This window comes from Manduca sexta, chromosome 8 (genome assembly GCF_014839805.1).
Source record: "Manduca sexta isolate Smith_Timp_Sample1 chromosome 8, JHU_Msex_v1.0, whole genome shotgun sequence".
NCBI lineage: Eukaryota > Metazoa > Arthropoda > Insecta > Lepidoptera > Sphingidae > Manduca > Manduca sexta.
Genome location: NC_051122.1, coordinates 12,043,048 through 12,056,438, shown reverse-complemented (window position 1 = coordinate 12,056,438; position 13,391 = coordinate 12,043,048). Strand labels below are relative to the sequence as shown.

General features: G+C 48.0%; 1 protein-coding gene across 1 annotated transcript; it reads left to right on the top strand.

Moving 5' to 3' along the window:
- The first annotated feature begins 140 nt into the window (after nt 1–140).
- On the top strand, nt 141–12,892 carry LOC115447864 (zinc finger protein 564). Its single transcript, XM_030175110.2, has 13 exons — nt 141–366; nt 490–624; nt 1,034–1,309; nt 7,350–7,541; nt 7,885–8,022; nt 8,458–8,588; nt 8,799–8,873; nt 9,174–9,306; nt 9,743–9,876; nt 10,103–10,241; nt 10,469–10,588; nt 11,151–11,351; nt 11,585–12,892. The coding sequence occupies exons 1-13, from the start codon at nt 259–261 to the stop codon at nt 11,843–11,845; spliced, it is 2,043 nt and encodes a 680-aa protein (XP_030030970.2). The 5' UTR covers nt 141–258; the 3' UTR covers nt 11,846–12,892.
- Nucleotides 12,893–13,391: the final 499 nt, after the last annotated feature.

The window sequence follows — 13,391 nt, the reverse complement described above, 5'->3', positions numbered from 1 at the left end:
AAATACTTTTACGCGTATAAGATTCGTTTATTGTCTTTTGTTTACTTTCAGTGAATGTAGGACATATATTTGGCTGATCACCTATTTTCTTAGATATATTTACTCCGGAATTTGTATTTTCAGAATAACCTGCAACACTTCTTTTTACTGTCAAATGTCAATGAAATAGTAGCTTGAGCGTTTTTTTATACCACCTAAAGTAAAAATATTCGATTAAAAATTAATTTTATACACTTTTGACTAATTTTTTTTATCCAAATGGAATCTCTAAAAGTGTGTAGAGTATGTTTAGAGGCTGATGTGAAAATGTATCACTTGCAGACCCAACCACTGGGGACGTATTTTGAGAATATAACCGACGTAAATGTAAGTAAAACATACATTCTGTACATAAAATATGCGACCAGCTAGATCTTTATTAGCGGACCTTAATAATAAAACCATTATATGTATCAATGCTTGTGTCTTGAATCGTACATTTTGTTTCAGCTTTTGACTACAATGGCGTTGCCGTTATACGCATGTTACAAGTGCGCGACTCTCATGAAGAAGTATTACGATTTCAAAGAGCGATGTCTGAGAGGACAGACCACGCTTTATCAAATATTAAATAACTGTGGAAAGGTATAAGACAATTTCTTATTAGAAATTATAATACTTTGATATATAGGTCTTTACTCATGGTGTATTGGCACACTTGCAAACTGATGCAGAACTAGGTCCTATTTTTCGCTGATTACCATTTTCAATTTTAAATAATTGTCCTCAAATAATATGTTACTTAATATTGCTATAGACTAGTTTATTCAACATAATTAAGGATGATACTAGTGTTGGTGCATGGATTTTGATATTTCACACAAAGATATTAGATAAATATCCTGAATTCCGAGACTATTTTATATGCCAGAAAACTGAAATTGTGGGATTTAACACTTCTAGAGTATTCATACAGTCAGAGCAGCAAATGAAAACAATTAATATTCCAAAAAAAAAATACTCCTATTTGTACTTAGAACACAAAATTTTTCAGATAACAGCACAAGAGTTACAAAAGGTAGATAGGAAAAATTTACAATTGTCATCAGATATTACAATCCAACATCTTCCTGAGCCAATACACTGCATGCATCAGGATGAGCTCATAGTGCCTGCTGATATAAAGAAAGAGCCAGAAGAGGAAACAGAGCTCAAAATCTCGGTGGAATTAGAAGAAGATACGGACAACTTCCCACCACCTATATGTAGTGCTGATGTTGAAACTGTTTTACTTAAAAGCGTTGAAGAAGAGGAAATAGAAAAAAGAAAGGTATATTACAAAATATCTTGAAATTACAACTTTATCTTAATCATACAATATTGTTAGAAAACTGACTTGATTTTAAATAAAATGAAAAGAAATATCACTGACTACAGTAAACTTTCACAAATATTTCACCAACCAACCAACCGGTATGACTATCAACAACCAACTGACTTGTTCTGTTTTTTTGGATCCTGACTTACATTTGTTAGCCTGGCAGGGCCGGCTTATACAAACACACCGGTCTTGCGGGTGAGTGCTTTAGGCACTACGAGCCCTTAAGTGACCATGCTGAGGGCGACCCTCTAAAGGGTCACGGCCTCGGCTCAGGACGGCCACTGAGAGAAGATGGTTTTAGGGACATCAGCGATTATGGAAACGCGAAAGGTGCGCAAGCGACCTAACTGTCTAACATGATTACATCGGCACCCGGGCCGGAATTATCAGAAGGGTCGGGGGGACGGGGGACGCGGCGAGGACGGAGCTGCGGTCGTGTGGAGTGTTTGAGCTTTTTGAGCTGCTCGTGCTTGAGACGGATTGCCAGAGTTATATCGTCCTCTGGGTCTGATAGAACTGAACGCGGTCTTCTCCATTTCGCGCGGTCGAAAGGAGTGTATTTCGAATTTAGCCTGATTAGGGGGTTCGGGTGGTTGACCGCCTTATCGAAATAGCGTCTGCTGGCCATGTGCATAAAGTGCCTGATGGTCGGCATATCGGTGTCCACGTGGAGGTTGCGATTGCGAACGTACCACGGGGCACCCAGTGCACGTCTGAGAAATTTGTTTTGTAACACCTGCAGACGCTTAAGTCGAGCAGGCGGTACATGCGCGAACGCGGGTGACGCGTACGTCATGATCGGTCTAACGCACGTAGTAAAGATCCTAATCTTGTTGCGGATAGACATCTTACTATTTTTGTTCAAGAGCCAGTGTAGCTGGCCCATCGCGAATGCGGCTCGCGCACGTACCGCATTTACGTGTGGGATGAAGTTCAACCTCCGATCAAGGATCAAACCTAGATATTAAACCTTATTGGTCCAAGGGATGATCTGGCCAAAAAATCTAACTGAAGCGTTAGGCGCTTCGACCTGAAGCTTCCTATAAATAAGGATAGCTTGGCTTTTGGAGGGGTTGACTGTGATAGTCGACCTGGCCAGCCTTGGCATCGGGGTCGGCATGAAGGCGCGACGGGTGGCCACCGGTGCCTACCTTTTCGAGGTGCCCGGACCTGAGTCCGAGGCGAAAGCCGACTCCCTCGTCATCAAAATGAGGGAGGCGCTCTGTGGGTTGGAAGGCGTTCGCGTCTCCCGGCCCGTCATGACGGCAGAGCTGCGCATCTCAGGGCTTGACGAGTCCGTCACCCCTGACGATGTCGCAACGGCTATCGCCAAAATCGGAGAGTGTTCGATCGAGGACCTGAAGGTGGGCCAGGTCAAGATCGAGCACTCGGGTCTGGGCGCCGCGTGGGCCCAGTGCCCGGCAAAGGTGGCGGATAAGGTCGCCAGGGCAGGACGCGTCCTGGTAGGCTTCGTGTCCGCCGGGGTCCGGCTCCTTGAGCCGAGGCCCCAAAGGGGTTGCTCCGCGGAGCCGCATTGCGCAGTGTGCGCAGCTGCCGGCAAACCCGCGGGGCACAGGGTGGGCGGCAAGGATTGCGTCGCCTCTTCGACCCCCTCCCGCAACCGTCGCGGAGGAGGTGCCGAGGTTGTGACGCGTCCGCAACCGTCCCACCCAGTGGAGATGGAGATCGCCCATTAAATCATGGCACAAAACATTTCCTCCAGGCGAACATCAATCACTGCGCCAGAGCGCAGGACTTGCTTGTTCAGAGCCTGGCGCAGTGGTCAATCCACGTGGCTGTAGTCAGCGAGCCGTATTTCGTTCCCCCCCGGGATGACTGGGCAGGGGACTCCGACGGCTCGGTGGCTGTCATCACCCGGGGTGCCGCCGGCTCCCCGCCCTTCGAAAAAGGGGGTCGGAGGACACGTACGTGCGGCACAACGGGGGTTCGGTGGTGGACATCACGTTCGCCACCCCGGACCTAGCCCGCCGTGTCCAGGGCTGGAGAGTCCTGGTGGAGGAGGAGACGCTGTCCGATCACCGGTACATACGGTTCAGTGTCTCCACTCCCCGGACCAACCAGCCCAGCAACAGTGGAAGTTTGACCTCCCGACGATGGGGCGGCCAGCGTTGGGCCGTTACGCGGCTCAACCGGGAGGCCGTGAAGGAAGCCGCTCTTGTTCAGGCGTGGTTCCCTGTACCGGCAGGGCCGGTGCGGGTCGAAGAGGAGGCGGAGTGGTTCGGGGGGGCAATGTCGCAAATCTGCGACGCGGCCATGCCCCGGGCCCGATGCCTCCCTCCGAAGCGACAGGTGTACTGGTGGTCGGCGGAGCTCACCCAGTTACGCGCGTCCTGCATGGCTGCGCGCCGTCGACTCGCCAGACACCGCCGCCGTCATTCCCGTCCGCCCGGCGATGATGAACAGGAGCGGCTGCTTCACGGCCTACACAAGACGGCCAAGAGAGCGCTGCGGGTGGCCATTGCGCAAGCAAAGGCCGCGGCACGTGAGGAGTCTCGGAGAACTCTCGACAGCGACCCGTGGGGACGCCCGTACCGCATGGCGTTGAGCAAGCTCCGCCCGTGGGCGCCCCCGCTGACACAGAGTCTCCGAGCCGATCTGGTGACGGACGTTGTCGCGGCGTTATTTCCGGCCACCCAGGAGGCCATTCTTCCACCGATGGCGCCACGTCCATCGGCGCCATCGTTGTCGATTCCGGCAGAGGATATCCCGGAGGTTTCGCCTGGAGAGCTCCAGGTGGCAGTGTCTCGGTTGCGGAGCAAAACTCGGCTCCGGGGCTCGACGGTGTACCCGGACGTGTCTGGGTCCTCGCTGTCGAGTCACTGGGTACGAGGCTCCGTAGCCTTTTCTCCGCGTGCTTTGAGCAGGGCACTTTCCCGTCGCGGTGGAAGACGGGGAAGCTTGTCCTGCTCAAGAAAGAAGGGAGACCCGCAGAGTCGCCATCGGCCTACCGACCGATCGTGTTGCTCGACGAGGTGTGCAAACTGTTCGAGCGTGTGGTACACGCTCGCCTCGTCGGGCATCTCGAACGGATCGGCCCGGATCTGGCCGCTTGCCAGTACGGGTTTAGGCGCGGCCGATCCACGATTCACGTGATTCTGCGGGTGAAAGCACTGGCGGAGGATGCAGTCGCTCGGGGCAGGGTCGTGCTGGCGGTGTCCTTAGACATCGCCAACGCGTTTAACACCATGCCCTGGGCCTGCATCAACGAGGCACTGCGGTATCACGAGGTGCCACCTTATCTCCGGCGTCTGGTGCGCTCGTACTTGTCAGACAGGTACGTGGTGTATCCGGGCGCTGACGGGTGGCACCGTAGAGCGATGTCGTGCGGTGTCCCGCAGGGCTCGGTCCTCGGGCCGCTCCTGTGGAACATCGGCTACGACTGGGTGCTCCGTGGTACCAACCTTCGAGGCGTCGCCGTCGTCTGCTATGCGGACGACACGCTCGTGACGGCGACGGCCAGGACCTTTCAGAGGGCGTCCCTGCTCGCCTCATTCGGTACCGAATTGGTGGTGCGCAGGATTCGGCGACTGGGTCTCGCGGTGGCTCTCCACAAGACCGAGGCCCTTGCCTTCCATGGGCCTCGGAGTAGGCCGCCCATCGAGGCCTACATCTCTGTGGAGGGCGTGCGGATACCCGTCGGCTCAAAGATGAAGTATCTCGGTCTTCATCTGGACAGCCGATGGGACTTCCGCGCGCACTTTGAGGCTTCTCTCGCCGAGAAAGTTGGTACGGACGGCCGGTGCTCTCGGCCGTCTGCTACCAAACGTCGAAGGTCCTGGCAATCCCTGCCGGAATCTGTACGCTGGAGTCGTGCGGTCTATGGCCCTATACGGTTCTCCCGTATGGGCCAATTCCCTGAACGACCGCTGCATCAGGCTGCTGCGAAGACCGCAGCGCATGGTGGCGCAGCGTATCGTCAGGGGCTACCGCACGATCTCACACGAAGCGGCTTGCGTATTGGCGGGCACTCTGCCCTGGGATCTCGACGCGCGGGCTCTCTCTTCTGTCTTCTGGTGGCGGGAAGAGAGCTTGCGCCGAGGACAGAGGCTAGCCCCCAAGAGGTCGAGACCACTCTGGTCTCCCTCCGCAACGCCGCTGTGGAGGAATGGCAGCTCAGGCTGGAGAGCCCGAGTGCGGGCTTGAGGACCGTCGCGGCAGTGCGACCCGTCCTTCGACAGTGGTTGGACAGGCGCCACGGTGCGCCGACATTCCGGCTGACGCAGGTGCTCACCGGGCACGGGTGCTTCGGTGCATACCTGTGTCGCATAGCCGGGGAAGGAGGAGTCCGCCGTGTGCCACCACTGTGGCAACTGCCGCGAGGACACGGCCCAACACACTCTCGAGGAGTGCCCAGCCTGGACGGAAGAGCGCAGCGCTCTCTTGGCCGTCATCGGAAGCGACCTCTCGTTGCCGACCGTGGTCGCCGCCATGGTCCGCAGTCGGAGGTCGTGGCGAGCTATGGCCTCCTTCTGCGAGCGTGCCATGTCGCAGAAGGAGGCCGCGGAGCGGGATAGGGAGCAGACCGATCCCGCCCGCCGCCGCCAGAGGAGGAGAAGGAGGCGTCGGGGCGACGGTGTCTAACCCGTCGCCCTGCGCCTCGTGGGCAACCGGGGCCGCCGCTCCTACCATCCATTAAGGCGGCCCACGGGGTGGGCGACAGCGTGAAGGGCTAGGCCTCACGTTGTCGCCGTCGCCACAGCGACGCTCGGCGTGCGGGGGGAACGGACCTTTCCCCCCGCCGAGTCGGGCCGCGAAAGCGGCACTGCGCAGGGGCGGTTCCGGCGCAATCCATGCGTTCTGCTCAGGTTTTCCCGGAGCCGTCCCTAATGCGCCGATGATGGCCCACGCGGGGTTTTTAGTCGGTATTCCGGTGCGCTAAGTCTGGTAGGGACCCACCCAGCGATCGCCCATTACATCTCGGGCGACTCCTAGCATCGCTGGGTGGAAGGCGCCGGTGAGTCCGACACTCCCCCGCCTCCTCGGAGGTGGGGGGTCCGTAAATGGATTTTCCCCGCGACACAAAAAAAAAAAAAAAAAAAAAAAAAAAGGGGTTGACTGTGATGCGCCATTTGCGAAACCACTCGCCGAGCTGGTCGGCGGCGGCCTGCAAAGTGCGCATCACATGTTCCGGTTCTCTACGTGAAGCGTAGATCGCCGTGTCGTCCGCGAAGAGCACCAGATGGGCGTCTTTAAATCTGGGAATATCGCTGGTATATAGCGAGAAGAGAAAGGGTGATAGCGCGGAGCCTTGCGGGACTCCGGCCGAGATAGTGTGACGACTGGATAGGGTACCCTCGAAGCGATATTTGTAACCGCGATTCGACAAAAATTCTCGTATGATGTGCACGAGCTGAGTGGGCACGTTGAGAGTGTACAGCTTGTACCACAAGCCGTTGTGCCACACTTTGTCGAATGCTTTCTCAAGATCGAAGAAGAGAGCACCGGTATAAAATCCTAGCTTAAATTTAGAATAGACATGCTCCGTGATGCGGGGTATCTGATGCACGCAACTGTGCCTATTTCGAAAACCAAACTGCTCCGGAGGGAGCAGATTGTGGGAGTGAGCTATAATTTTGAGACGGTCGAGGACGATCCGCTCATAAAGCTTCCCTATCGTGCTGAGTAGGCTAATGGGCCTATAAGAGGCCGGTTCTGACGCGGGTTTACCCGGCTTGTGTATGCCTATCACGATTGCCTCTTTCCAGGCCTCAGGAAAGTAGTAGTTCTGGAATGCTGCATTGAAGATGTCAGCAAGAATCTTGACGAGCACTTGTTCTGTCAAATGCTCAGTGTTTTTATAGCAAAAAGTGTTACAAATACCCTCACTAAAATTTCCACACTTATAATATTATAATTACTATGTTACAACATTGAATTTCCATGAAATTCTTTAAGTAACACCTAGAATTCCTTACTAGCAGGTTGGTTCCATTTTATCATCTTTGTAAAACATTAATTCTCATTTCAGAAAATTCAAGAGGAAGTGGTTTCGAAATTACCACCAGAATTAAAAGTCCAGAGGCTAAACCATGCCTGTATGAAAGAGGGTGCTCCAAACAGGATCATTGATGGGCAGAGGGCAATGCCAAGTAAGAATACTCGGGAGAAGCCTGAAGATGAGATTGACTTGGACAAATGTGTCACCATCACTAAGTTATCGGTGAGACACCATTCTTCCTCCTGCCCATATATTATTTCAACTGGAATTGTAAGATTGATTGAATGGAACTTTCAGAACATGTAAAAAAAAATATTTAGATTTTTTTATAATTTCTATCTTTTAAGTCCATTTTATGCCATTTATTATGTCACTAATCGCTACATCATACTTCTGGCCAAAATAGTCTAGTGGCCCTCATTGATCAATAATATTTCGGAAACAACTGAAATGCACTTAACTAGTCCCATATTTCAGGCCATTCTACACATAATGTCACACTTCTTTAACCTTGTAACACCATAACAACACCCCTGTAATATTTACTAGCATTAAATATACACAGGCAGAAGAACAAGTAGAGGAGATCAAAAAACGGCAGCAGTCATCCAACTACATGAACTCTCCATTCAAGTGCAACCTGTGCTACAAGGGGTTCCTAGATGCTGAGGCCTGGAAACACCATGTGGAGAAACACGATCCTGTGAGTATAGCTCTATTGTTAATAATTTTTACCATTTATAAAGTCCTGTAATGCTCCAGGTAGCCCTTGAACCTCATGGACTTGCATGAATATCACTAAGAATTATAATGGCTAATAATTGTTTAGTGCTTGATGCGAGATGAGCTTGCCGTTTGTCTGATGGTTGGCGATACGACCGCACATCAACAGTAGAAACACCATCCAACACCTTGAATTATAAGATTTCTCAGATAATAAAAAGACGAATATTGCTAGCCATAATATCCTAATGGGTATTGGTACTTCGTAGCAATCATTGATCAGTTTAATGGTGGTTTTAGTATTCACTAAAGTATTCAAGGCAAAGTCCATACAATAGTGGTGTCGAATGGTACGAGTGGTTATCACTTGTCAGATACATTGTTGCGTGTTTACATTTAAATGTGTTGTCAACAGAGTGCAGGCGAGTTAGAGTGTCCCATATGTAAGATCAGGTTTAAAACGAAACGCACGTTGAAGAACCACTCGGCCAACAACCACGAGAAGCAATACCTTTGCAAGACATGTTCCTACGTGTCCAAGAATGTGTAAGTATTTTTCGGTCATTTATTCAGGGTGGTTTTTTTTGAGGGTACCTCAGGGTAAAGTGTAAATTATAAGTACGGATCTTTGGACATGTATGTCAATAAATTGCTATATATTAATTGTAAATTATAAGATTATATATCGCAATAAGTCCATGTTATATTTGTTTGTAAATAGATATTTGGATAATATGAAAATATATTTATACACAGACTGCAAGCGAAACGGCATCAGAGATGGCACGACGGCGTCACATATACTTGTCCGTATTGCGAGGATGTCTTCATGTAAGTCTTGCATTAAGAGTAAACGTTATAAACGAAATGATGTCACACACTCGTCATTCATGATACATGAAATGCATTAATGTTAGAAATGAAATTTGATAAAAAATACAAACTACCTTTCACAGTATCTTTAGTTGTGTAGTAATGACGTGTGCATGGACCTTTACATTTACTTTCATGTACTAGGCCAATACTGCTGTGATAAAAAAAAAGACATGGATGGCTAACTTTGGGTGTTGCAGTTAGTTTCACTTGTGATAGTTTCTAACAGTTATTTGATATATAATTTATTATTTTCAGTAAATGGACGTCGTATCTGAGCCACGTGCGGATCAAGCACCCGTCGGAGTTCATCTGCGGCGTGTGCGGGTACTCGTTCGTGAGCCAGATGGGGCTCAATAGCCACAAGCGGCTGATGCATAAGGACGCTACTGTGAGTTATCATTTCGTTGCTTAGGACTCTAAAAAACCTTGTAATATGATATAATAATTATACATTAGCAATACATTCGTTTTTGACTAAGTAACGAGTCCATTAAATAATCCCATGTCAATTATTAACTAATTACTTCTACTCACTGCCCTAAACTGCTATAGCGACAATAACATTTCATTCTAACTCTTATGCCATGCAGCTGCTGCATGTATGGACCAAAGTCCTTCGATTCACTATATTTACAGCGTCAATTCAACAAAAATGCGAGTTTGATGTTCACATGGCACATCTCAACTCAATTGTTCAGGGTCTGAATACTAGTGGATGCCACAATATCCAGTCATGTTTGCCACATCGAAATTTGAGTTCAGTTGAGTGGAACTACTTGAAGCTATCAAGTGCAATTATAACAGCTTATAACAAACCTCTCCAGGAAAAACCTGAAGGGGAAGTTGAACCGGAGGCGGGTGCGTACTGCGAGGAGTGCGACGTGAAGTTCGTCTCAGAGGAGGCGTGGAAGCGGCACATGGTCACCTCCGCCAAGCACACCAAAATCAATGACTTTAGGTATGTGATAGATTGGTCCTCCGAGCCAGATACAAACTTAAATTTGAGTGACGTGTTTTATACCAAGTTAAAAAAGAATTGAAGTTAATACGCTTCTCTAAATTACAGCACATTATAACTCTGTCAAGATGATTTGGGTAATAAAATATGTTAAAACATTTTATAGTGTGAAGTTAGCTACGGATATTTATATTGTGATGTGTATAAGTATGTATTGGTGTTCCAGCGGGTGTCGCCTGTGCGGCGAGACGTTCGAGAGCGCGTCGCAGCTGCGCGCGCACTCGCGCACCAAGCACGCGCGCCAGCGGCCCAAGGGCTACGGCAAGAAGCCCACCGACAACAACTGGCCCGCCAACTGCCCACACGTCAGTATTGCATCATTAACTAAAATAAAAATGTCGATCGACTTAGACTATAAATTAACGAGCTTTCAAATTATTGGAGGATTTTTTATCTGTGCTGGATTTCAACTTAATGCTGGGAATAAATGGAATAAAATAGTCATGTATAATTGGTTTATCAAGGTCTATGTAGAATATAGAAATGTGTCGAAATATTACAAATTTCAATATTGTGACGGACTATCCTGCAGTGTTCAGAGGAGCTCCCGAACGGGCGCGAGTTTTGGCTGCACTTCCGACGCGTGCATCCGGACGAAGAGTACCCCATTCCGAGGAACCATGTGTGCAATATTTGCGGGAAGGGTTTCAAAGTGAGTACACACAAAATACATAAGTAGTGGTTTCAATTTTAATGTTGAAACAGTTAAACAAGTATTGTAGGTAATCATATAGAAGAGTAAGCAGGAGTAGACTATATCCCGAATTTGGATAGGAGTTTGAATCAAGTCTACTAAGGTATCTTCTGCCTGTTATAAAAGATGACTAATACAGGCAATTGGAGGGTCTCGTTTGGGAAGTAGCGGCTAGTCGTCCATAATACTCTGTACGGTTCCACGATTGTGTGAGCCTTGAGATGGACGACAGCATGGATGGTTAGACCTCACATTGCCGTAGAGGACGAATGCGACAGCCTGTATGCGAGGGTTTCTGAAAAATTGAAACCCGGTAAATTAATTGTCTATGTCATGCTAAGTTTTGACTAGCACGTTTTTACAAATATTTATTGAGCAAGAACTCCTCGGAACTCCTTATTGTGTTAACACAGGCCGCAATATTTCAATAGTTCTATACAAATGCGATACCTGGAAGTTAGGTTGTTAGGAACTGCCGAACTTCTGTTATTTTTTTTTGCTAATCTAACCCTCGCTTCAGAACAACGCGATCCTTCGGCACCACAAACTAACGCACTCGGAGGAGAAGCGCTACAAGTGCAGCACATGCGGTAAGGCGTTCCGCCACCCCGCCAACCTCACGCTGCACGAGACGCAGACGCACTCCGACCGCCGTCCCTACCCCTGCACCATCTGTCAGAAGGCGTTCAAGGACAAGAGCGGACTCAATAGACATGCACGGGTGTGTATACTTGTGAAAAAAAAATTCTTCCCATAATTTAACTCATAGTTGTTAGGTTGGTATTAAAAATATACATATCACGGCGTCTGTTAGCATTGTAAAAGCCGTCTCACTGACCGACACAGAAACGCGACTCGTCGGAAAAGTGCATTAGAACATCCGGTATTTAATATATCAAATATTCTCCCCACTTTCTAGTCAGACTGAGGACTCAATTTAATTGTTTATTGCAGTCGCATACGGGATTGAAGCCGTACACGTGCGAAGTGTGCGGCAAGACCTTCAGCCAGTCCAACAGCTGCAAGGTGCACATGCGCCACGTGCACCACCATCCCTCGCCGCCGGTGCCGTGGGCGCCGGGCAGCGAACAGGCCACATCTACAACACCTGCAACACCTGCTACGCCTGCAACATCTGCAAGACCTGCAATACCTATACCCGCCACACCTGCAACATCTGCAACTAATACTAGGAGAAGCACTAGAAGTCGCTGAAACACACAAACCGTCGTGTATATCGGCTTAGACAACGCTGATTTTGAAGATGCAGGACTCAATTGAATGAAGTTTGGTGCGGTCGGCCTTATGTCATTGGATGCAGTGCTGTTTTACTCTTGGTTAATATGGTGTCAGTGGCAGTATAAGTAGGGAGTGGTGTTCCTATTGCTTGTAAAAGTGACATAAGAGGTAGTGTGGGGTGATTAGAATGTAAAAAAATATTGAGGATATAATAAAGGAGGCGGGAAGTCACTTAAAGCATCAAGCTTCCAAGCAACCGTTCTGCAGATCTTTGGGGAAGGTCTTTGTTGAACTGTGGAAATCCCGTGGCTGCTCTCCACATTTACCAATCAAGATTAATGCGACTCATTGCGCTCACGACTTCAACACCCGCGACAAATGGAACACACGTCAACTTGCAGTGTACAAAGTGTTTGTGCTGGCATCTGGTATGCCACTGTTATGATCCTGCAATACTTGTACCTAATCAGCAATATATTTAGGTTATTCAATATTGAGATGGACATTTACATTTATTTTATTTAGTGATAAGGAACAGTTTTTATATACCAATGATACTTATTACAGATGCCAATAATGTAAGAAATTAAATATTAATTCCTTGTATTTATCAGTGAAAACCATACAGTGGACTCTAATACCTTTATAAAAGTGGTCATAATGTAGATAGAGGCAAAACGATTGAGCAGGACCAGTACACAGTCTCTTTTCAGTTTTTCTGTATCAGACAAAGGTGCTTGTGTAAAATCTGGTTCTACAAGCCATTTGAACCAATCAGAAACTTAGAAGAACCACTACTGGCCGCATAATCGCTTCATCTCTGTCATACATTTCCTGCAATATTCATATGACAGTTTGCTGGTAACACTGTCTCAATATGGTGAGATACTGATAATTCGAAATAAAACATATTCAATAAAAATCAAAATATAAGATACAGTTTCATAAAATTGTAAAACATGTATAAATATTCTTTAGTTATCAATAAATATATATATGTGAGGGAATGTCTAAATGATGTAATCGCTAATGACTATTTTTACATTATCATTAGTAATACTCTACACACAAAACCCGCTGACCCTAAAACTGAATCTAGTCACTAACATAATCAGGGGCCTTATTCTCTATCCCGCACGTTATTTAAACAGTGCGTAACAAGCACGTAACACAACGCGTCATGTTTAGGACTATAGAAATTTGGCTTACAGAATGCCATTCCATGCACATTTCTCGAAGATAACATGACACGGCCGCGTTACGCGTTTACACTATCATACAGAATAAGGGGCCTGTCTTATAAAAAGTTCGCAAAGCTATGCTTAGTTAAAACACGAATTTACTCGATCAGCTGTAAGACAAAACCCGCCATCTTGCCTCTTAATACGGTTTAAACTAGGAAGCCGGTGATGTTTTTGACAGCTATTTAAGCAATTCTTAACCACCTCTTAACGCTAAAACAAGTCAGACTGTATGTCTGCAGCTCGGAATGAGTAGCGTTACGATTGACAGAAAGTAATAG